At 31.7% G+C, this 25,992-nt stretch overlaps 2 protein-coding genes and 1 pseudogene across 2 annotated transcripts; 1 reads left to right on the forward strand and 2 right to left on the reverse strand.

Annotated features, from left to right (window-relative positions):
• The first annotated feature begins 1,134 nt into the window (after window positions 1-1,134).
• On the forward strand, window positions 1,135-23,840 carry LOC128176854 (cytoplasmic dynein 1 heavy chain 1-like). The gene is made up of 2 exons (XM_052843399.1): window positions 1,135-1,250; window positions 23,637-23,840. The coding sequence occupies exons 1-2, from the start codon at window positions 1,135-1,137 to the stop codon at window positions 23,806-23,808; spliced, it is 288 nt and encodes a 95-aa protein (XP_052699359.1). The 3' UTR covers window positions 23,809-23,840.
• LOC128175114 (complement C1q tumor necrosis factor-related protein 2-like) lies at window positions 4,111-5,166 on the reverse strand (annotated as a pseudogene).
• On the reverse strand, window positions 9,775-11,184 carry LOC128175113 (complement C1q tumor necrosis factor-related protein 2-like). The gene is made up of 3 exons (XM_052840525.1): window positions 11,097-11,184; window positions 10,592-10,761; window positions 9,775-10,217 (listed from the first exon to the last, which is right to left on the reverse strand). Exons 2-3 carry the CDS (start codon window positions 10,758-10,760, stop codon window positions 9,826-9,828), a joined length of 561 nt encoding a protein of 186 aa, XP_052696485.1. The 5' UTR covers window position 10,761; window positions 11,097-11,184; the 3' UTR covers window positions 9,775-9,825.
• Window positions 23,841-25,992: the final 2,152 nt, after the last annotated feature.

Genomic DNA, 25,992 nt, shown 5'->3' on the forward strand with positions numbered 1-25,992 from the left:
TATGTGCATTGGGCTTGATATTTTGGTTTACCGTAAACAGAAAAAAATATTTAAAATGTTAATATCATGTGTAATTTTCTGTATTGCAATAACCCTCCCCCCTCCCCCCCCCCAAAAAAAAATCATGTATCAATTTTGTTTCAAATGTCTATTCAATGTACATTTCCAAAATATTTCGACATATTTATTAGTAAATGTTTTAAACCATATGAAAAATCTGTAAAGCGGTCCGCATAATGAAAAATATATTCAATACTTAATTCAAATGAGAACGGAGAAAAGAAAACACCTTATTAGTGACTCTTCCAAAAATCTATTTTGCATCGTATTGGAGGCTCGTTATTGTAAATGAACAAAACACAACAATCCATTTCCGTCAATATTTTTGTAGATGTTAAATAGCAAAAATAGCACTTCGCTACTATCTACCTTGTTACTGAGTATTTCAATATAATGTACATAATAATATGGGACATACTAGAAGGCAATGCAAAAGAGCCAAACAACACAGTTAATCTTCATAAATCAGAGAAATATAAATACTACTTCTACTGGTGAAATTTCATGTTCGTTTTATACATTTGCTTTGAGATTAATTTATATGGAAGTTTGAATATTGTTTTCTGATTATAAAATTCAAGCGTATGATTGAGAGACTTGTTTTCCCCCAGGCCTTCATCACAACAACCAGAGAATATGTGGCTCAGGCCAACAGTTGGTGTCTTGACGAGCTCTACCTTTATGTTAGGCATTCTGCTTAATACATGCAGATGTATCTTGATGTATAAATATGATTTTATAAAAGTTTAATGTTTGCCAAACTTCTTACCATTCATAGTAATTAATGTGATTAGCAAATGATTATACATACTAGGCTACCTGTATTTTAAAATATCAATACAATGTGATTGAAACAGTTATAATTGCAGGTAAGAGTGGAATAACAAAGCAGTAAAAAAACCCATATCGAAGTTACTAAATGTGTGTAAAAGAAATTCAGGTGGATGTTATTGTGCCTTTAAAATAATTATTAGACATGTGTGAGTTGTTTATAAACATCATTAGCTAAAATTTTAGATTAACTGTCGCTATCAATTGAAACCTTGTATTTTATCAAAATCATGTTTTAATGAAATGATAATCAATGTTGTAGGTCTAAAGCTCAAGGGAGCTACCTGTAGGAAGAACAAGCTACAGCTCAGTACCACAATCTCCACTGAGCTGCCAGTCACCCTGCTCCGCTGGATCAGGTGTGTACAAGATTTCTGTCAAACTCCTCCAATTCTGATCTCTGTAGATACATATTTATTTGATATTGTGCACCTTTTAGTGATAAATGATGAAGTTTATCAATGTGTACAGTAGTATTTTTTTTTCTTCTTTCATTCTCTCAGTGTCTATACCAGGTAATGTGACTGTAGTTTTCTTGTAGTTTCGTTGTTCACTTGCCCTATACTGCCTCAGTTTGTCTTTTGTGTCCTTTAAATTTGTCCCTGTTCTGTTATTATATAATCTAGAGAGAGTGGGACGGAATTATGTAAATACTGTGATAAGCAAGTGTGAAATTTTTATTTTTTTGACGAATAAAATTATTTTAGAATTATTATAATGTTTTCATGTTTCTTCGTGTAGCTTCAATTGTTTGTTGTGTTGCTTCAGAGCAAAAAAAATTAATTATATTGAAAACACAAGAAAAAATTTGATGCTTTTTCAAGTATTTGTGATGAAGTTTTTGCAAAAATCTATATTTTTTTATCGTTTGGGGTTCTGACGGAGCTTATTGTTGTTTTCCAGGACTGATGCAGACAAAGTGGTGGCAGGTAAGGTGACCCTCCCGGTCTATCTGAATGCCACCCGCTCCCACTTACTGTTCACGCTGGACTTTGACACAGAGGGAAAAGGGTCGGGCAAGGACCACAGCTTCTATGAGAGGGGAGTGGTCATCATTTCTTCTGATCTGGGATAAATGTAGCAATTTCAACTTCAGTGTTGTCTGACTGATAATAACATGATGTTTTTTTTCTATATGAAAATGCCTGTTAACACTTTTATTGGCTTATGTATTGGTAAATACCATTTGAAAAAAGAAGGATTGTTTAAAACTGTGAAAAACTTATTCATTGTATTTTCTGTTCTCTGCATTGCACATCAAGAGAAATGCTTAATGTACTCCTTTTAACTAATAAGGTTATTGGGATATATTATATGATGTATTTGGAAATGTCTTTGTAGTATTAGGCTTTAAACTTTAAATTTCTCATTTTTTTTTCGATTAAGGTTAGAATATTGAATTCTGTATGTCTGATATATTGATATTGATTTTTCTGATTGAATTATATTTCAAGTTATTTAAATCTGCTATCAAAATCCTGACTAGAATTTGGAAATAACTTCTTGCTTAATAAATATTTTCAGTCAGTGTTGTATTATGTCTTTTCACTGAGAAATTTCACTTATATGAAACAATGCCACTCAGTATTCTCTTTGCTATTTGCTTATAAATATTGATTGTTGTTCAAACAGACATTGGCAATCAAACATTTACCGTGGTAAAGCAAGGAGTGCATTGCTTGAACATTTTAAAGAGGGATGGATTGTCATGGTAATTTATTTAATTTTCAAAGAAATTAATAGTTTTTGTGACACCATATTGAAAACTCAGATCTCGTGGCTGACGTGTATTGGTAGTATTCCTTACGTTGTCTTAGATTTTGCTTTTTTTTCTATGTTCTATTTGCATTTTCTGTTTGAATTTTATGCATTAACTTGTATATATCTTCTGAATTGAATTTAGTTCATATTAATAATTACAATGCAACAGAGTAACACGGCTAGAAAAGATGCGTCCACACAGATGGGACCCGTACAGCAAAGTACTTTTTTGGAACTGTTAAAAGGTTTACATTTACAGAAAGGAGTTGTAGGGGTAGCGGCTAAGATTCAGAGACGTTTTACGAGTAGTGTTCAGCTTAATTGCTTTTTAGCAACATTTAGGTAGCAGTTCATCGACATCTATTCATGAATATTTACATTTTCAAGTGTCTTTGTCTGTGATAACATGTAAATGTACATGTAAAGTATAGTTCGACACATTAATCAATGACGCTGATGGCGTACTAGCTGTTGGGGAGCAAGCAGGGTTTGCATAATTAAACGAAATAAAAATAACTGTAAAATTCATTTTGATTATTTTAATATCAAGGCGAACAATTGCCGGAAATTACGTATGTGTATACTCGTATAAAGTATCTTTGAATATTATGATGTGATCAATACCTTTGGAACCGACTCTCCCAGGCTAGAAATTCTTTTAGTGACGAACGGACCTAGTGCAATCTAATTAAAATTAAATCTGCTCATAAAAGATCGCTACGTAGCGATCTATTTATAGGAGCGGATTAAAGATCTAATTTTAATTAGATTAGACCTAGCGGATTATTGGAAATTTGTTAGTATTTTTCAAAAATCTTCGCCGCAAAAACGATATGGCCAAAAAAGCTGAAACTTGTGTGGAAGCACCCTCAGGTAGTGTGGGTTCAGTTTTGTTCAAACATGATCCCCATGGTAGGATTGGGCCTTAATGGGGGAACAAGTTTTACATAAGATTAGAAAAGCAGGAACTTGTGTGGAAGCATTCCAGGTAGTGAAGATTCAAGTTTGTTCAAATTGTGGGATAGGGTTGGGCCATTGTGGCCCAATCCTATCCCCGTGGACCACAATTTTAACAAACTTAAATAAATATAAAGGTGACCAGCTCAGACGAAAAAACACTTTACCCTCGTCAGCGCGGGAACCTTATGAAATACCAAAGAAAGCATTTTACTCTTTATATTTACATCTACATTTGAATCATTTAATTATCCATAAAAAAGTAATGAAAAATAAGTACGTAACTAAATTATTGTTGACATAGAAAGAACAGCTTATTTTCCATATATGGTAACTTCAACTTATTGGAAGCCTGGGGTCAGTCTTCGCTGATCAAGTTAAACCGGACATTTAATTACCTGAACAATGCATTTGAAAGTAGTTTTAAACGAATGCGTGTATTCATACTCGAATGCCATTTAACTCATTTTACTATAAATATTCTAATACCATGTCGTGTATTGAAAATTTATTTAAAGAACATTACACAAGAATGATTCGCAAAGTTTCTGAAACATCGCTTGAAATACTTTTAAAAAGTTTTCAGTGTGTATTTTGATTACAGTTTATATCCAGAAAATGAAGTATACTGCTGATACATGTTAGCTTGTCCACTGAAAACTCCGATCCAAACTTTATCTCCTTGCTTTAGTTTCACTATCGCCATTTTGCTACAGGAAAGGTATGTTTTAGAATTTAAATCACGACAATGGTTTCATGATTTATACTGGTCATTCACGACAAGTGAAGTGTAGGCAAAATAGCCTTGGAATGTAAGAGTTGTCCAGTCGAACACGTAGATCCCGCCGCTAGGGGCCGTGAAGATTCCGGTTGAGGCGTTGTATCCCAGTCCTTCGTTCAGATCAACTGTTTCGAACACAACCCGAGCTTTTTTGGCAAGATTACTTTTATGATCTTTTAATCGAACATCAAAAGCAACCATTCGGTGATCTAAAACAATATTAAGAAAATAGGTCAGACACACGTCCATGTATCATTATATGCCACTTCTTAACAGTACTTGTAGAATATAATTTTAAGTCACTTCCGAAGCTTTTTATACAATGGACCGGAATATTAGTTACATATGTACATAAAATAAAGCATTTTATGCAGTTCCCGAACCAAGGCAAAATAACATAAAAAAATGAATTAAAAAAACCCCATTATAACTCCGATCAAAAACGAACAAGAGACACGATAAAAGCATACACTTATCATTTAGATCATGACTTTTACTTGTCTTAGACGTCCTAGAATCATTTCTACAGTTGTTTCTGACAAATCCAACAGCCAGGCAGGTTTCTTCCACACTTTTGTAATCCTCTCTGAATAATTTCAGACCTGGTTTTGGGGACACCTTGTCACACAATCCACATTGTATTGTAACCACCAGTACGAGAAATGTCAAAAACATCCTGAAACTTATCTTATATATTTATTAAGATATTCAGAAGTTAATTAAAATAAGATATGGTATCAATTTAAAATCATAATATCAAATAAAAAATATTTACACTGATTATATGCTGCCTTAAGAATATGGAACTTTTTTATACGTGTATTGCACGTAATGATACGCAGAGATATTTGGGAATGGAACAGCAATATTTTATCCTATGAAATGCAACGACATGAATTTGAACAAAATTTTTGATAATCACATATATAAGTTACTTATACATTTGAGTGTCAATGCACGAGATATATGCAAGTTGTATCTAACCCAAAATCATATTTTTGTAAACAAAGCTCAGACCTTTGATTTGTTTACTTATTAAATGCTAAATAGAAAATACAATCATGATTTCGAACAAAATTTAAATGTGACAAACACTAGAAACTGTTATCTGTGTTCTTAACGAACTAGCGAAGAGAAAACAATCAGCCCGAAACAGACTTTAAATAACTGGTAATTTCCCCGAAGAAAACCAATCTATTAGGTATTTGTAATAAGAGTGTAAGCTGTAAAATAAGCTTGAAATTTTCCAAAGTAAAGTTACATGTAAAAGTAGATATGAATTTATCTACATGTAAAAGTCAAATGGAGTCTTGAAGTATCAAGTATGTTGATTCTTTTTAAGGAATTTGCAATCGGTTGAGACGGATATTAGGTTGAAAATAATTCTAGATAGTATATTATTAATCGTAAAAAAATATGATCAATAATAAATTCGAAGAACCATCATATATATTAAAGTATTTTATCACCTTACGTTTTGTAAAAGCTTGGACATTAAACTGTAAAATAATACCAGAAATTAGTATATATATATAAACTTGTTTCTTAGTTTGATGAGTACGTAAGTACGGAATCGTATAGGGACCTATACTTGTTGTGTTATACATTGTAACTTAATATGCAGACATACTCTGTATCGTCTTATCAACATGTAAACTGTCCGGTCGTTTTTTTGCAAATATTTCTCATTGTATTGAGGTATTTTATTATAATTGATTAGTTTTCTTGCGATCTGCAACATTTACAGTAAAATAAATATGGGGTTAAGAATAATAAATTAGAAATTAAAAATTTAAGTTAAACATGATAAGGAAATGTTGACGTAGAACATGAGTAATGAATTTATTGTAGGTATATTGACATAGATATGTTTTAATTTCTTGGAAACTTATTGAACGTTTTAAAATTTATAAATCTTCAAAATTTTGTATATATCTGCTTTTGTAATCTCAGTTGGCGGTAAACATAGGCAGTCCCAACCTTAAATAATGATCATGATTCAATAATCAGGTTTTAACAACTATCCCTCATCGATGAGTCTTGTTTCACCAATATGTCTGAAAACTGATATTACATAAACTTGAAGAAATTCTTGTGGAAAATAACCCAACCTCTTCTCAAGTCAATATGTACTTGTGTACAAGTAAACAAGTAAGTCAAATGTAAATATTCGAGCAGCAACAAACTCTATAGGTAGTTTGCTCACAGCACTTACCATATACATCGTACTTTATTTGTAGTATAAAACCTGCTCTAAATGCTTTAAATATTAGCATTATATACAAAGTCTATTAATTGAGATAGTCCATGCGCAGAAAGCCATGAAGACCACAATATCTGTGAAAATTGACACAGATTACGCATGTAGTTTACCGAAATGTCTGAAAATGATTGAAACAACAAATGACGCCAGATTTCACTATTTGGCTGCATTTCATCTTAACTTCTTGAAATATTTTTTAAAAGCAGAATTTTAAATATAATCATGCATAAATCAATCAACCTGGACGGCATATATTCAGGGATAAATTTTATTGAAAATGGTCAAAGAAAAAGCTTCTGATTTAATAATCTTATCTCAAACCTATGCTGTGGATATTACTAGACATATTTTTTCTTAATACGCCCGAAAAAGCGTGAAAGAAAAAAAAATTAAGCAAAGTTATCGGTACAAAAATATGTACTTTGTAGTTCAAACATTTAGTAAGTCAAACAGAGTACAGATTATTTTAAATGTATATAAAGAAAAACAGTTTATGCTTTAATCATAACGATTTCTGACCGACGGAAGTCATAAAAATATTACAGTTTACCTTTGTGAACCAGCTTTTAACTCAATCTTGTTTTCATACTCATATGCATAACGCCTTAAACAAGCTATTTTCGACTTTCTTTGCATATCATCCGTTGAAACAATGATGCCATAGCGTAAACGAAGCAAAGAAAAATTACATTACAATGTATTTGAACATCGAATAAATGCACGAGGCTTTATTGGGTCATTGACCAAATTTAGCTTTGGTTTATTGCGTTACCTTTTTAGTCTAATCCAAACTTTGCAAAAAGTTTTTCCCTTTGATTAGTCAACCCAAAGGTTAAGCAAAAAAACAAACTTTTTTTCTTCTTTATGCAGTCAACTCTTTTTGGCGTCCTGTGATGAAATCATTTAAAATTAATTTATTCCTTCAATATATGTGTTGCCCCATCTTGGGGCAATCAAAATACAGAACGGAAACAGATTTTTAATGTCAAATGACAAAGTTATAAACCCTTAAAACTACAAAAGCTACTGTAAGATATATACCGGTATTGGTTTTCCCCCAAAGATGGCTGCCAGGATACATATCTTTTGTAAAGTGTTGATTGGTCTATTCGGTCAATTCTGCAGAATAAAACACAACAACACAAACAGAGTATTCAATAAGTTCTCAGTCAATATTTTTAAATTGCCTATATAAACACGGACTATAGATTGCATACCCGGTATTTGCGATAAAATGCTGTTTATGTGCATTAGTTGTACATGTTTCGAGTTAATGGCAATTAACAGTGAAGACAAAAATCAAAATAGAAGTCTGGTGAATAAAATATACATTAATGACACTACTTTAATCGTGTTTGAAAAATAGAAACAGTCATACATCGAATCAGATTCCTTTATTAATAAAGTCTATATCTTGTCACCGCACTGTCTGAATGTGCATCAGGCTTGATATCTCTCAGGCATGGGATCGGTTGTCGGATAGTGCAGTTCTTAATGATTTGTCCCCGATGACAACAAATAATAAAAATTGTTAATTTTATATGTATTTTTGTAATGCAATAAAGAAACCCACTTATACTCCCTGTTTCAATCAGGTTATCAAAGTGTATTTAATGTACATTGAAAAATATTCCGGCATATGCTTGTAACTGTTCTAAACCATATAAAAATGCACAAGAGGTCCGTCGAATAAAAGTATACTAAATACTATATTTTCACGAGAACAGAGTATAAAGAAACACTACGGTGACTTTTTGGCCAATTTATTTTCTCGTTGGATTAGAATGACGCTCATCATTGTACATGACATTGTACTTAACACATCAATCAATTGTCGTCAATAATTCTGTAGATGTTCAATAGCAGTCTACTTTTCTATTTCTTTATTATGTACATAACTATACAGTGTAAAACAACAGTTCTGTCCTTGGTAAAAAAAAAACCCACTTATTTAGCCTGTTAATGACTGTCTGTGGAAAAATGTTGGTTGAATGCAAGAAGCAAAAATAAAAAGGATCAGCTTCTTTTCTCCGATTTCTAAATAGAAATAATATATGTTCATAGAATAGTTTGGACTCAAACCCAATCTATGCTGATCAATGATACATGGAAGTAGTATTTACGGGCAGCACAGATCGAATATATAGGCAATTATAATAAGATGTGCATTGGTTAAAAATCTCACTTTCTGATTTTTAAAAATAAATTTTCTTTAAAAAAAAACAAGCAGAATTTGCAGGAAATTAAAAAAAATACAAAAAGTTAAACTACAAACTTAAGTTAAATTTTTACTTGTACGCTTCATAAATCCTAGAAAAATAATTTCTACTTTTAAAGATGAAAATATTATGCTTGTTTTATATATTTGCTTGAAGGCTGATGTATTTACAGTCTGCCTAAAATAACTACTCTTGATGTTGAAAATTGTATGCCTGTTAATACAGTTGCTATGAGGCTGATGTAAATACAGGTACATCATGTTCTATTTCTATAGAATTTCAGTGTATGGTTAGAAAGCCTTCTTATTCCCGAGACTTACACCACAGCCATCAGACAATACATGGCTCAGGCCAACAGTTGGAGTCTGGAGGAGCTCTACCTGGATGTAATTCTTAGATGTTCATAACGAATATTTCATTTCATTGTACATCTGAACTATTTTAAAATTGATATATTATGTTTCCTGGCAATGGGTTTGAACTTGATTCATTTTATGATCTGATCAACTATTCAGATTTGTGTTTCCTAAAGTTTGGAATTTTCAATGATATATTAGAATAATTTTTTGTGTTGAAAAAATAATATGGTCTTGAGAAAACTGCTCTCAAAATCCAGACTTTAATTTTGGTAAAAGCTAGCTTTGGCTTATTAAATATATGTAACTGCTGTCGTGTGATTTCACTGGAAATTTCCATACTCATGAAGCAAATTGCTTATTAATTTTAGCGTTTATAGTGACATACAACCCAATCTATATATACCTACACATCTTACATTTTAAAAATTAAAAAGGAATTCAATATTGCAACAATTTGTGCAAAAATAGCACTACATAAATAGAAATAAAAGAGCTCTTTTTGTCAAAATTATAAAAATAGTTTGCATACGCTGTATGTTGAATATTTATCAGTAAGGACTAACCAAGAAAAGACTTGTAATTCTTTATTATCAATTACAGTTTATAGCCAGAGAATGACGTGTACTGACTATTTAGATTAGTTGGTCCACCAAAAACTCCGATCCAAACTTTATCTCCTTGCTTTAGCTTCACAACTGTCATTTTGCTACAAAGAAGGTGGGTTTTAGAATTCACGTCACGACAATAGTTCCATGATTTAAACTGGTCATTCACGACAAGTGAAGTGTAGGCAATCTTGCCTAGGAATGTAAGAGTGGTCCAGTCAAACACGTAGATCCCGCCGCTAGGGGCTATGAAAATTCCGGTAGAGACGTTGTATCCCTGTCCTTCGTTCAGATCAACCGTTTCGAACACAACCCGAGCTTTTGTTGCAAGATTTCTTTTATCATCTTTTAATCGAACATCAAATGCAACCGCTCGGTGGTCTAAAATCATCATTAAAATATAGGTCAGAAACATGTACATGTGATTTTTGATTTTTTAATTAAACATCAAAAGCAATCACCCAATGATCTAAAAGATTATATTCATTAACAAATAAGATATACCTGATACATGTATGGGATGTATTTACTTGTATCCCAGTACCAATACATTATAGTTTTAAAAGTAATTTTCCAAATTATTCCACATAAAAAAAATTCTTTGTCTTAGAGTAATTTGTACACGTATTTGTATGATGATAGAAGCAAAATAATTCAAGAGTTCAATAAATATGTCCATCTATTGATTTTGTTCTTGCAACAAACGTTTAAAACGACAAAGCAATTATTTAAAACTTATCACGAAGAAGTCATACTCGTCTCAGTAGTATTTCTACAGTTGTTTCTGACGAATCCCACAGCCAGGCAGGTCTCCTCCACGCTTTTATAATCCTCTCTGAATAATTTCAGACCTGGTTTTGGTGACACCTTGTCACATGATCCACACTGTATTGTTATCATCAGTACCACAAATATCAACAACATCCTGAAACTCATAAAAATGTCATTGTACAATTTCAGTACAGCACGTATAGTTTACGTAGATTTTATCTCGGACGAGATAGTTATCTTGACTTAACGTGTTCAGCTATGTTGACCAAAAAATTATGTGGATGGCAGAAATATGCCACCATATCTTGGTTTAAAAGTGAATTGATTCACTTTAAAAGAAGTTATGATTAAAAGACAAACAGATAGAAAGTTGAAGGCAATGAAGATAAATTTAAAAGTACATGTTTATCCCAAGTATACCCAATAACAAGTTACATCTTTTTAACAAAAACACAAAAATAGGCAGACTTGCACAAAATCAACACTCACTTGTAAGCTCGGCAACTTTCAGTTCCTACTGGTAAATAACTCTGTATGATAACTTTGAAGAATCATTATATATACAAAGGTATTTCATTAAATGTGAAACTTAATATTGCACTTTGCAACAGCTTGGATATTATACTGAAATACAATGCTAGAACTGAAATATAAATGTAAGTGTCTACATACTATTGGTACATATACATAGACACAGTACTGAATACAAAAGTTTTATACGTCGTATTTAACGGTATTTTAAGATGTTCGTTACAAGACCCAAACATTGTTGATTATGATAAGCTACATTAAAGAAAAAAATTAACACATACGACAATTTTACTAGAGTAATATATTAGTCATTGTTAAGAAACATTACCATTTTTTCCTTGTCGTGATCTTGTTTTCTAGAATAATGTTGATTGAATTTGAATGCGATAAAGTGTATCTTTTAGTTTGAAGGAAATCATAGATACTGTGTGATGATATGAAATAATACATATTTCCTTCCAAAGTATTCACACGGTAGACATATCTTTAAACCGTTTAAACAATTTATTAATAGGAAACCATACGTATGCATAGAAATGGGAATGTTCAGTTGGTGTCAAGTCTTCTGCATGATGCTTACTGTTTGTATTAGAATGACAAAGGAATTAAAGAGTTGTTTTAAAAAAAATATTTATTTAAAATATGAACTATACAAACACCCATATAAAATACGTCCAGTTCTACGTGTGAAATTTTTTTTAACTCTATTAATACAAAGATGTCGCTAATGCCTGCTTTTCTATGTAAAAGTTTTTTACATTGAAATTTTACGTAATCGTACATTGTTGATTTTTTTTATTTACCAAGAAATAGAACTTTGAAATAATCTAGATTTAATTTTTTGCTCGTTTACGACCCGAATAGTTTTTTGCCTTTTTATATCCATTATATAAATAATCACGACGCTTCTGAAGAAATGGAATATAATATTAATTTCACTGGAGCTTAACCTTTTCTTTGCCCCGTTAATTATGTGACTTACAATTAATTGACGATTTATATTGAATTATTTTGATAAAAATTAATAAAATGCAATAATGAACTACATATGAGTAAACTGAGATAATGATCTTAAACCAAATTTATATTGCTTTTTATGAAACATGTGCATAGGTTTTAGACGTTTTGAAACAAAAAATTGAAAATTAGATTAATATATAGGTAATATATTGAATGCAGACAGTTGGGTCTATCTGCCTACTCAGATCATAAGTCAAAGTCAAACTAAACGTCTCTTATTGAGTCCACATTATGACATCATTGTTCATGCGTAAAACGCATAAATTGTGTTTCTGGAAAAGTCGAAAAAAAGACGTAGATTTCAAGATTTTTTTTATATCTTCTTTATTATTATTATTTATAAGTTTATATTTCTTCTATTATACTAAATTCAATATCATAAAGATGGGTTTCTTAATAATGTTTTTATTTTCCTTCTAATAATTTAATAACTTAAAGACATACGTGATACTAGTCTTATCTCCTGATTTAATCACTGTTGAAAAATATTTTGTTGGTATAGTCAATTGTTTTCATTTAAATTACTTTCCATTGAAGACTTGGAAAGTTTTTATTAGAGTTATTGGACAATACACACAGAAATACTCCACTCATTCAATGAAAGAGTTAAAGCAATATGAGCTGCATTTTTTATGTTTAATATTTTTTTTACTCAAACGTTCTTTTCTACTAAAATGACAAGAATATCATGGTTTTTAAATTTCTGTTAGCCATACTTTTATGGAAAAGGCCGTTAAAAGCCTTATTTGGAGCAAAATTAAATTATGGTCGTCCTGTATAAAAATTGATTTGCTATATATTCCTTGGAAGAGTATTATTTCCTTTGACAAAAATTAATGATTTTTTTCAAACCTTATTTATCATAAAAGTTTAAATTATATGAAGACTTATCATAATAGCAGGTTTTTGCAGCAAAATAAAATTCTAAAAAATACAGTTTACATTGCTTTAACTTTGTCCAACAGATGTATGGCAGCCAATACGGCGGCGCCCATGAGCTGGAAGAAAATTTCTCAGCCCTTAGTACCCCTGATTCAACTTCAATTTTTCAATGATTTTTTTATATATACGTGTTATCATTATACCTCGCTTCACAAGACTTGGATCGCCCGCCTCCTCCTACGTTCTGTATTATTTCGTACATGATTGATTGATCTTCGCCACGGTAAAAGCAATGATATTGAGTTCTGTAAAAAATGTCTATATATTCATTATATAGCCAAAGAGAACTTAAGATGGTAACTACAGATACTATGTTTTACAGTGCTATCGTTGTGGCGAGCGCTTTAAGAATTACACATACCTTGCATCAATGTCAAATTAGTGTTTACTTATTAACGAACGTCAAAGAAATTTTGAGAGAGAGAGAGAGAGAGAGAGAGAGAGAGATTTAAACAATAAAATGCTTTTTGATGATTCATTCGGGTTATGAAGGTACCGACATTGCAAAAAAAAAATACATAACCCGCGTAAGAAAAATAATGCAGAAATTACCATGACCGTTCTGTACACAGATTTGATAAATATGAATCAATAATTTGAAAAATAGTTAAATTATCTTTTTTCATGCTTCTAAGATAAGTCTAACAGTTCTTTCAAACAAAAACGAATAAGGCGATTGATGTTTATTTTTACTCTGTTTACATCCGGCCTTTCTACGGAATGACCCGATGATGGACGAATGCATCCGGAGTAATCGTTGACTCATAAGAAATAGTTCTAAAGTGATTCAACGATTTTACCTATGAAAGTTTATTCAATGAGTTTTTTTTTTAATTTTTAAATTGTTTAAATAAAGTTTGGCTTTGAATGTAATATTCGAAATTATCACGAAATACGGAACAAAAAAAAAACAATGATCGAGTAGTTTCAATCGTAGGAATATATGAAAAGGAGTAAAACTACTTCCAGATAGCACGGTTAAAGAAAATTTATTGCAAAATTAATAAATTTAACCCCGTCTTTCAGTCCTTTCAGTACTTTCATTTATGCTGAGATTAGGATGGAAAAACAAATCAGTAGAAAAAAATTAATTAGTTCCATATACTAAATTTATGTAAAAAATGTTGACGTACCTCTCTAATAAAACGGAACAATTCTGCCATGTTTTTGGTATATTTTAATATCGTTAGCTAAAATTATGAAACTTGAACTGTTGCTGTTATTAAAAATCCTTGAGTACATGTATATATAAATCTTTGAAAAAAAAACAACAAGAACAAAAAATGAAAAAATAAAAAAAATCTTAGATAAATGTTTCTTAATGTTGTAGGTCAAAGGCTGCAGGGGCTACCTGTAAGAAGAACAAGCTACAGCTTAGCACCACCACAATCTCTAGTGATTGTCCTTGTTATGTTATTATACATGTATAATCTAGAGAAAATGGGACGACATTTACACGTTTGTACAGTACACGAAAAATGTAATCAAATACTGTGTCAAGTTAACTTGAGATTAACCTTAAATTATTTTTTATTAGATTTTTTTTGAATTATTATCTGCCTACCCGTAGCTTCAATTGAATGCAGTGTAGCTTCAGTGCAAAAAGAAAAAAAACATGAATTGAAAAAAAAAATATTGCTTTTTCAATCGCTTCAATTGATTCTGAGGAAGCTTCTGCAAACACAGATCGTCTATCATTCTAACTGAGCTTTGTTGTTTACACACTGATGCTGACAACAAAGTTGTGGCGGGTGTAGTGACACTCTCGGTCTATCTGAACGCCACCCGCTCCAACCAACTGTTCACTTTGTACTTTGACATAGAGGGAGAAGGGCCAAGGACCACGGGATCTTCGAGAGAGGAGTTGCCTTCATCTCCTAAGATCTTGGATATATGTGACCATTGACAACTCCAGTGTTGTCAGACTTACAATTACCAAATGTTTGTCTAGTATAAGAAAATGTAAATTAAAAAGTGTATTTGGTCTACTATCGGCAAAGAAGTATTTAATAACAGAATTGTTTAAAATTGAAACGAACTTTGTGAAACTATAATTTATAGACTATTTTTTTGATGCCACGGGAAAATAATTGATGTACAGCTAAAAAAACGTATTCAGTGGATACATTTGATAATTAAATATTTGGATATTTTTTAATCATGTATTTAAACAAAATGTTAAGTGACGATGGGTTTTGAACTTGAATACTTTCCTTCTGATCAATCGTTTATGATGAAATATTTTAAAACTTTCTGTCAGGTATATTAGATATTGATTAAGAATTATATTCAATTAAATTACATTGAAGAAAATATAATCCTATAGAAAATAGTTATCAAACATGCTATAGTTTCGAGAAATTATTATTTCTGGCTTATGAAATATTTTTCACTTGGAAAAAATCATATATTTAAATGTAAAGCAATTTTGTTGAGTATTGTTTTTTCTTAATTTAATATTGTTACTCATTCCATGGACTTTTTGAAAATAGGGTTTTATTTTGATATGGTAATTATGCGTGTTTACTTGTATTTCGTGACTTATCTAAACTTTCATGGTTACAGCAAAACCACTGACTGGGTTATATAAACCCCCCTCCCACTCTGCATAGTTTGCAAAAAAAATATTGATGTTCTTATTCGAGTCTAAAAAGTAAGGATTTCTGTCCATATTGTAAAGATAAAAATATTTAAAACAAAAGTGTGTCGAATCTTTTTAGGATAAACAGCGAACTAGATAAATGCATATCATTAGGGTTTTTTCTTATATAGTAGTTGTTTTACAGCGGATTGCAGAATACAGAGATTTCACAAACTTGCAAGATTGCTCAATAGGGTATACAACTCGGTCAGCCAGTATCATCATTTCTACATTTTGGTCACGTAAATACTCGGGAATCACATCAATCAAGTGAGTTTTATTTAGTAAACATTTGTACTACCTGAGGTTTTTAAAAATATTTTTTAACCGTATTTTATCCGATATACGTTTTTGCTATAATTATTTTGCTGAATTAATTAAACATTCACAGCACAACAATACTACAGCAAAACTCTTTTATGGCATTATTTTCAAGGGACCATAGAAAAAAGCTTTGTAATTATAACCAAAAATTCGTTATGCGTTTATAGAAAATTTGTAAGAAAAACTATGACAAATTCATTTTAAAATCATCAGCTGACAGTACTTCAAACTATCGTAAGTTATAAAATCAAAATCACCGCCTTATGCAAAAATCTCAATATCACTTTTTCATTTAATTTTTTTGTAAAGTGTCTTTATATTTCTGTGTATTTTATATATGCATCTTAGTTCTGCATAGATCTTCAATGAAATTGCAACGGTAAATATTAGTTATATAAATGGTAAGATACGTTAAAATTTTGTCAGCGGGAGTCTTAAGATTTCTTCGTTATAGCCGTGAATTTGCTTTAGCCGTGTTTGTACTCGAGTTTTGCTTAGAAGACTAGTGCTTTATGTTGTGCCTGCAATTGAGGATCCACAATGTCATCAATAACATATTAACCGGAAAAGAATTTCACGAAAGAATATGATGCTAGTACTTAAAGGGGCATGATCACGATTTTTGTCAAAATTATTATTTCGATTCTAATGTTTAAAATGGTTCAGTAGAGCATTTTTAATAGGCAATTAAAATATGAGTGTCATTCGTTCCGTTATAAGCGAGTTACAGAGCTTTCTATTAGCAAAACAAAGCTTTTGTTTACATTTTGAATGTTGGAGTGAAAATTCCAGTTTTAGAACAAAAATGAAGTTGTTAAACATTAGTAGCTGTTTATTCATCCTTAAAATGAATAAGAAGATATGCATTCCTAAAGCATTGCAAATAAGAAAAACAGAAAATTTTATTTTTCCGCTTTTATTATTTACAATGCTTTAGTAATGCATTTCTAATGACTAAATAAAATTTGAGCGTCTGTCGTAGAGTTATATGCAAGATACAGGGCTCACAATTCTCTGTCATATAAACAAGGCTCGTGGCCTGTTTTGTTTAAATAGGTTCAATTTAACAATGAAAAAATCCTTTTGAAGCTAATTTGTATATCTTCGTATTCATTTTAAGCATAAATAAACAGTTCCTAACGTTAAACACATTCATTTTACGTCTAAAATTGTAATTTTTACTCTTACATTCAAAATGTAAACAAAAGCTTTGTTAACATAGCAAAGAATTATAAGCTCTGCAACTCGCTTAAAACGCAACGAATGACACTCAAAGTTTGGCTGATTATTTTAAAAAAGCCTCACTAAAGCATTGTAAACATTAAAATCGGAAAAATATTTTTCGACCAAAATCGTGACCATGCCCCTTTGAAGCAAATACGAATTGAATGTATGCCTTTCTATATTAAATTCTTTTACAAACTGAAATCATGCATATACATGTAGTTTAGTTCGTTTATGATTAACCGTTCGAAGAAATTAATTTTTTTTTTCAAAATAAAAAAACAAGAGGTTTTGCAATGAGTGAAATATTCCTTTGCTAAACTGTGTTTTATTTGTCTTTCAAGGTGATTGTCTGGACTAATCCGATGACGCTTCAATTAGAAGTATCATAATGAGGTATAATTAAATGCCTTATTAAATTTTGATATACCCGTATTACATAATATAAAATAAAGAGGATGAATTATATATAAAATGACGCTGGTGACCTCAGAATGTATAGGTAAAACAAGTCAAACAAGTTAAAACATATGCAATTTTGGATACAAATTATGATTTTCAAAATATGATATGAGTTTATTTGAACAGAAGCTCACGGCGGATTTGTACTAATGATCTGCGGTTTACAAGCCCCATTTTATCTATAAGCTATGGTGGTATACAACCAAATCGATTGACACAAATAATTTAATCATTTAACGAGACCGGGTCTAATTTGTTCTGCCCTCGATTTTTTAATATTTTTTTTTACATGAATTTTTACTGATATAATAATTATTTTAATATGTAAATCAGACATTTACCAAATCTTTTGTTAAGGGGGTAATCTTAATTGTATTCATTTTTAACATAGGACCCTATGGAATTTTGCTTGAATGATCAATTTTGAACAAAATTTCACTTTTTTTTTTTTTAAACTTCTGCCCTAGGGATTTCTTTTTCTGTTCCACATATGAAAGTTTTTGCTAAAAGGCATCAAATGGTCAAATAAAAAAAAAAACCTTTTACCTTCTGGTTTGTTCCTGGGGTCTTATCAAAGTTGCTTATTTTGTATGACAAATTTTCTAGATTTGTCAGATAATGGTTATTTTTTGTTTAACAAAGGCGGAAATGGTGAACTTTATAGTATTTTAAAAATATTCAGACATATTTAAGGTAATGATCCATACGTCACAAAACAACGTCTGACGTAATTCACGCGTTATTACGTCTTTTCCGTGCCCGATCTAATCGAGACCTAACGCTAAAAGGTGTACATGTGTTTCAAAACAAAAAAATCAAGCTGACCTTGAAATTAATTCAAAACAAATCTATTAAAAATCCTGAAAACTGCAATCAATTAGCCTATTACTCAGCGAAATGAGAAATTGACTGGGTTGTGTCGATTGAGTACTCGTTTTGAAAATACATACCGCTTACTTTTGTCCTGCATAAACATCAATTCATTACAAGGTTGAACTTAATCCAATTCTTTGAACGTTAATCCCTGAAGATGCATAAACATCCTGACCGAGATCTATATTCCAGTGCATAAGGGAGATAAATACACAAGGGGAAATAATTTGACTTATTTCATCTATATTCTATATTCGCTTAGCAACGAGCATAGATATATTTTCCCACAAAAAATGTTTTTAGAATTAAAATCATACGCTTAAGAAAAGTTATTTCATTTTAAGAACAGTCTTTAAAACCAGTAAAAAAAAGTTGAATAGAGGTTTTGTCTTACAGGCATATATCAGGTAGTTAGCATTATCCAAGCGTGGGACTGCAATTTCTAAATACCGATCTCGATTCATAATACTTACCGATATCCAAAGATACAATCTTTTGCGGACTAGATAATACAGATTGATCAACAGTTTGTTTAAATCATGTTTTCTATTTAACAATAATCTAAACATTTTTTTTTTTAGAGTGATGAAATAATAAACCTATGCACAATTTAATTTTTACGGATCTTTTTTCAAAATATATATTTTAATGATTTTTACCCAAAATACGCCCATTGTGATCCTGAAAAGGCCGATCTCTTGGGTAATTTTATTTCCAATTGATTAAGGGCGTTAATGTGTAAATAATATCAAAATTTTTGAGAATTCTGTACGTAAATAAAATTATAAGAGCTTAAATTCTCTTTGAAAATTTATTTCATTTTATCTCATTTGTATGCAGATTTATCTTTTTTTGATAAATAAGCAAGTGTAACATAAAAATTTTTGTTTTGAAATAATAATTCCTTTATTTTACATAGGATATAAGTCAAAGAATTATTTTGTGAAATTCTAATTTCAGGCTTAGGCTTATATTTCTTATGTATGAAAAAGCGCCATTTTCCGCAATCGGTTCTATTTTTAGCAACGACCCTAGCTTTTATAATACCGATGGACCACCCAACAGGATAAAATTTGATGAGAACATATCCTCAGATACATGTTTGAAAAATATGAAAAATTTCTGTACGCATTTTATTTATCTAGTGGAGTATGGACCATTACCTTAAGTATTAAATAAATATATAACATCACATATTAAGGGTAATTTTTATAAAATATATTATATCGCCGGCTTTTGACGTTGTGTCTTAAAAAGTAAAAGTCTTGAAGTAGTGAGCTACATTGTCCTTGAAGATGTGCAATATATTTCTATAAATAATATACTGATAAACAAATATGTATAATACGAGAAAACATTACACTCACGACAGGTATATAAATCAATGATTTGTAAACTTAACTAAAACAACCTTGTTATGTTCTCATAACAGCTGGCATATTTTAAACCTAAAACCAGGTTATAGATTTAAAATGTACCAGCTGTTATGAGATCATATGTTAGATTTTTTTCCGGTTGGATAAACGAGCGTAAAAGTGTGTATACAACAAAAATCAGGATGCTTTCATGGGATTAAAATGTCAAATACTGTAGTCTTTGATATCGTCTTACATGTAGCCTATTCTCCAGGCAAATTTATTAGATAATGGAAGGGTCGCAGGAGATGTGTCATATCATCTTATATATAAAATAAATAATGATCATGTTATATTCTCTGTTGTAACCAAAATTAAAATAAAGTTAAATAAAAATAAAATAAAATAAAAAAAATTCAATGCCTGTCAAAAAACAAGATCAAATGTTATTTGTTCGGACGAATAGATTATTTATGCGGACGAATAAGGCTTTCTTCGGACAAATTAGGGCTTGTTAGGACGAAATAGCTTTTTATTCAGACGAAATAGCACTTGTTCGGACAAACAAGTTATTTGTTCGGACAAAGACGTTATATGTTCAGACGAATAAGGACTTGTTCGGACGAATTAGCAATTTATTTGGACGAATTATGATTTGTTTGGACGAATTAGCTATTTGTTAAAAAATAACAACTTATTTTTTCGGATTATTTAGGATTCGCTCGGACAGATTAGTTATTGTTCGGATTTTTGTTCAGATTAATGAGCTATTGGGCCTGCATAAGTAACTATTATAACAAAGGGAGAAAAAGAGTGAAATAGAGAAAAAAGAGATAGAAAAAAGAGAGAGGAAGAGATTTCATAATCATGGATATGCGAATATGAAAAATCTAAATAGGTTTACAAGATCTTGCGCAGATCCCGGAGTTTTTACTCGATGAGGGGGGGGGGGTCTGAAAAATAATTTTTTTGCCCACTCCTCCGTCCCCCTCTATATACCAATGGAGAGGCCCATTTTAGGCAACGCAGGTGTTTCTAAAGTACCTTTAAAATTGAACAAATGATATTACAATCGCTCTTTATCGAAAATTTGCAAAATTTGAGAGATTTTGAGACTTGAGCTTACATTCTGGCAGCAAAATATGTCAGATATTGTATAAATACAGGGGTGTCGAATGATATTTCACATTCGGGCGGTGAATTTGATAGATGAGTTGTGGGGAGGGAGGTTGAACCGAATTTAAGTTGTTATTCTACAGTTTGTCAAATTATTCATGAATTTTGATAAATTTTATTGTCGCCTATTTGATTGCACTACATAAGAAACCAAACAAAGGTGTACTTAATCTTTATTTCTTACCTTTGCCGGCATAAAATGCGAATCAAGATAACGCAACTGTTCTACAGAGCTCTTCCAGACAAAACTCTCAACACCAAAGACATTTCCTGCAAGGGTGGCAAGAGTGCAAAGGACAGACTAACAGTGATGTTTGCGTGCAGTGCAACAGGAGAAAAGCTAACCAACCCCGCTGCTTCAAAAACATCAGAGAAGAAAGCCTGCCAGTCAGCTATAAATCCAACAAAAAGGCATGGATTATGTCAGAAATATTCTACACCTGGAGCTGTGAAATCAACTCAACATTGAAAATAAAGATACGCCACATCGTGATGTTTCTTGACAACGCCTCATCTCATTCTCATGAACTTCGCCTCAGTCATGTTCCTCCCAGCCAACACAACATCCGTACTTCAACCTTGGACCAAGGCATCATACGGGCATTCAAGGCATGATACAGGAGACTCATGATCAAGTTTCTCCTCAGCAAGATCGAGCAGACGGAATCAGCCTCCAAGTTTTGTAAATGATGAAAGTGATAAAAGGGGATGAAACAATGCGACTATGTTTTTAACATTAATTTAGTGCTGTTTTCTGAAACTTTGAACTAAATAAACATGACTTGTACATGTACCTGTACAACGTTGGTTTTCTCTTTATGTGATCATGTTTGCTCATTACTTTTACATATCAACTGTAAAATTGTAAAATATTATACAATCATTATTAATATGAATTGTTTATTTTCTCGATAACATATAAAAAATGTTAAAATCTTATAATTGACTATAAGTTAAAAATAAGTTGTAATACAAAAAGCATTATACCTGTATATCATAAATGGATCAAACAAAGGCATCATTTCCTTGACAATGGCTAGTTTTTACGGAACCTCAGCAAACCAGAACCTCCTGTAAACTGGCCATTTTGTCTGGTCTTAGACCAGTTTCAATGTATAACATTTAGGCGTTATCATTCGAAGGAAAAACGACATAACAGGTAATGGGTAGCTTGATCACACACCCTCTCCCCCTCCACAATCTACATCATTTCCAGATCAAATAGTCTGATAACTACCTCATAAAAATGCTAATTTTATATACAAATATAACTTATTTGTCCGAACAAATAGATAATTTGTCCAAACAAATCCTAATTCGACAGAACAAATAGCTTATTCGTCCGAACAAATAAGAATTTTTTTATCTGGCTTTTCAGGATCCACGCCGCCGTAATTTAGCGTATACTTGAGCGAGTGTAAGATTTCCCTGAATTCACAATATGGATTTTAAGAATTTATTTGTTTACAATACAAATCAAATTCAAGGTATGTTCGTGAAAGTTATATAGCATTTTAGTAGAAAGCCGAGTGACATCCTACCGGGCTAACTTCAACTTACGATAAAACTTCTCGTTAAAAATTCGATGAATTTGGTGAAACAAGCAATTTTTTAAACAGCGACAATCAATACATGTGAATGCATGAAAGAAATATTCAGGTCGATGTTAATGTACTGTACTTATCAATGGTTTTAACATGTTGGAGGTGTATAGAACCCTATTTAGCTAAAATTGGGAAACATCAACTGTTGCTGTCATTATAAATCCTGAAGTATATCAAAACTCTTAATGAAATGTTAATAAATGTTGTAGGTCTAAAGCTCCAGGGAACTACCTGTAAGAAGAACAAGCTACAGCTCAGTACCACAATCTCCACTGAGCTGCCAGTCACCCTGCTCCGCTGGATCAGATGTGTACAAGATTTCTGTCAAACTCCTCTGATTCTGATCTCTGCAGATACATATTTGTTTTATATTGTGCACCTTTTAGTGATACATGATGAAGTTTTTCAATGTGTACAGTAGTGTTTTTTCTTCTTTCATTCTCTCAGTGTCTATACCAGGTAATGTGACTGTAGTTTCCTTGGAGTTTCGTTGTTTAATTGCCCTATACTGCCTCAGTTTGTTGATTGTGTCCTTCAAATTTGTCCCTGTTCTGTTATTATATAATCAAGAGAAAGTGGGTCGGAATTTCCATGTTTGTACAGTACAAAAAAAAGCCGTAAATACTGTGCTAAGCAAGCCTGAAATTGTTATTTTTTTGACAAATAAAATTATTTTAGAATTACTATAATGATTTCATGTTTCTACGTGTAGCTTCAATTGTTTGCTGTGTTGCTTCAGAGGCAAAAAAAAAACCAAACATTAAAAACACAAGAAAAAATTGATGCTTTTTCAAGTATTTGTGATGAAGCTTTTGCGAAAATCTATATATTTTTTTTTATCATTTGTGGTTCTGACGGAGTTTATGTTGTTTTCAAGGACCGATGCAGACAAAGTGGTGGCGGGTAAGGTGACCCTCCCGGTCTATCTGAACGCCACCCGCTCCCACCTACTGTTCACGCTGGACTTTGACACGGAGGGAGAAGGGTCGGGCAAGGATCACAGCTTCTACGAGAGGGGAGTGGCCATCATTTCTTCTGATCTGGGATAAATGTGACAATTTCAACTTCAGTGCTGTCTACATGACAAGAACATGATGTTTTTTTTCTATTTTTAAATGCATGTTAACACTTTTATTGGCTTATGTATTGGTAAATACCATTTGAAAAAGGAAGGATTGTTGAAAACTGTGGAAAACCTATTCATTGTATCTACTGTTCTCTGCATTGCACATCAAGAGAAATGCTTAATGTACGCCTATTAACTTATTAGGGTATTGGGATTTATTATATGATGTATTTGGAAATGTCTTTGTAGTATTAGGCTTTCAACTTTAAATTTCTCATTTTTATCTAGGGTTAAGGTTAGATTCTGGAATTCTGTATGTCTGATATATTGATACATGTATTGATTTTTCTGTTTGAATTATATTTTAAGTAATTTAAATAAACTATCAAAATCCTGACTAGAATTTGGAAATAATTTCTTGCTTAATAAATATTTTCAGTCAGTGTTGTATTTTGTCTTTTCACTGAGAAATTTCACTAATATGAAACAATGCCACTTAGTATTTTCATTTTCATTTGCTTATGAACACTGTTGTTCAAACAGATACTGACAATCAAACATATAAAGCTTGAATATTTTGAAGTGGGATGGATGGTCATTGTCATTTTTAAATTATAATGAGTCTGGTCGGTCAACATCCACTCAAAGAAATTAATAGTTTTTGTGACACCATATTGAAAACGCGGATCTCATGGCTGATGTGTATCTGTAGTATTCCTTACATTGTCTTAGTTTTTGCGCTTAATTAGCTCACCTGAGCTGAAAGCTCCAGTGAGCTTTTCTGATCAAAAATTTTCTGTCGTCGTTGGCGGCATTGTCGTTGTTGTAAACTTTTCACACTTTCATCCACAGGTAGTGTAGATTCAAGTTTGTTTAAATTATGGTTCCCGGGGGTAGGGTGGGGCCACAATAGGGGAATGATTTTTACAAAAGAATGTATAGAGAAAATCTTTAAAAATCTTCTTCTCAAAAACCGTTTGGCCAGAAAAGCTTTAACTTGTGTGGAAGCATCCTCAGATAATAAAGATTTAGGTTTGTTAATAACCGGGGGGGGGGGGGGGGGTTATATAGGAATAGAGAAAAATTTTCTTACAGCTACAACAACAAATGGGGCTTGATATTTGCCATAAAAATATGTGGATAGAAATCGGCAGATTTTTAAAAAAATTTGAGCAAGATTTACTGTACTTAGTTGTCAAGATATTTTGATTTTGATACTGTATTGTTAATTAGATCAGAGTTTAGGTAATTGTTGCTCAGGTGAGCGATGTGGCCCCTTGGCCTCTTGTTCTATGTTCTATTTGCATTTCCTGTTTGTATATAATGCATGTCTTGTATATATCGCCTAACTTGAATTAAGTTCATATTAATAATTACATTGCAACAGTGTAACACGGCTAGGAAAGGATGTGCGTCCACACAGGTGGGACCCGTACAGCAAAATACTTTGAACTGTTGAGATGTTTGCGGTTTAAATTTATAGAGAGGAGTTGAAGGGATAGCGGCTATGATTAAGGGACGTTTTACGAGAAGTGTTCAGCTTCAAAATTGCTTTTTAGCATTATTTAGGTAGCAGTTTATCATCATTTATTCGAGATCATGAATATTTACATTTTCCAATGTCTTTGTCTGTGATAACGCTACGAATCAAATTTGTACATGTAACGTATAGTTTAACACAATCAATGACACTAATGGCGTACAGTTGGGGAGCAAGCAGGGTTTGCATAGTTATACGAAATAAAAATAACAGTAAAATTTATTTCAATTATTTTAATATGTACAATATCTATCTGAACAATTGCCGAAAATTATGTTATACCTGTATAAAGTATCTTTGAATATTATGAGGTGATCAAATACGGTCCGCGACCTTCGGAACCCACTCTTCTAGGCAATACACAATTCTTTTAATGACGAACGGACCTAGCGGATATGGATTCCTTGGACTTTCTGCACTTTGCGATGTTCATAGCATGTACGTAGCAGTTAATTAACAAATATTTCATTATTTGTATTGAATATGATTACTTTTAGCTCACCTGACCCGAAGACTAAAGTGAGCTGTTCTGATCAAAATGTGTTCGTTGTCTGTCGTTGTTGTTGTCGTTGTTGTCAACGTAAACTTTTCACATTTTCATCTTCTTAAGAACCACTGGGCCGATTT

This window comes from Crassostrea angulata, chromosome 3 (assembly GCF_025612915.1).
Source record: "Crassostrea angulata isolate pt1a10 chromosome 3, ASM2561291v2, whole genome shotgun sequence".
Lineage (NCBI taxonomy): Eukaryota > Metazoa > Mollusca > Bivalvia > Ostreida > Ostreidae > Magallana > Magallana angulata.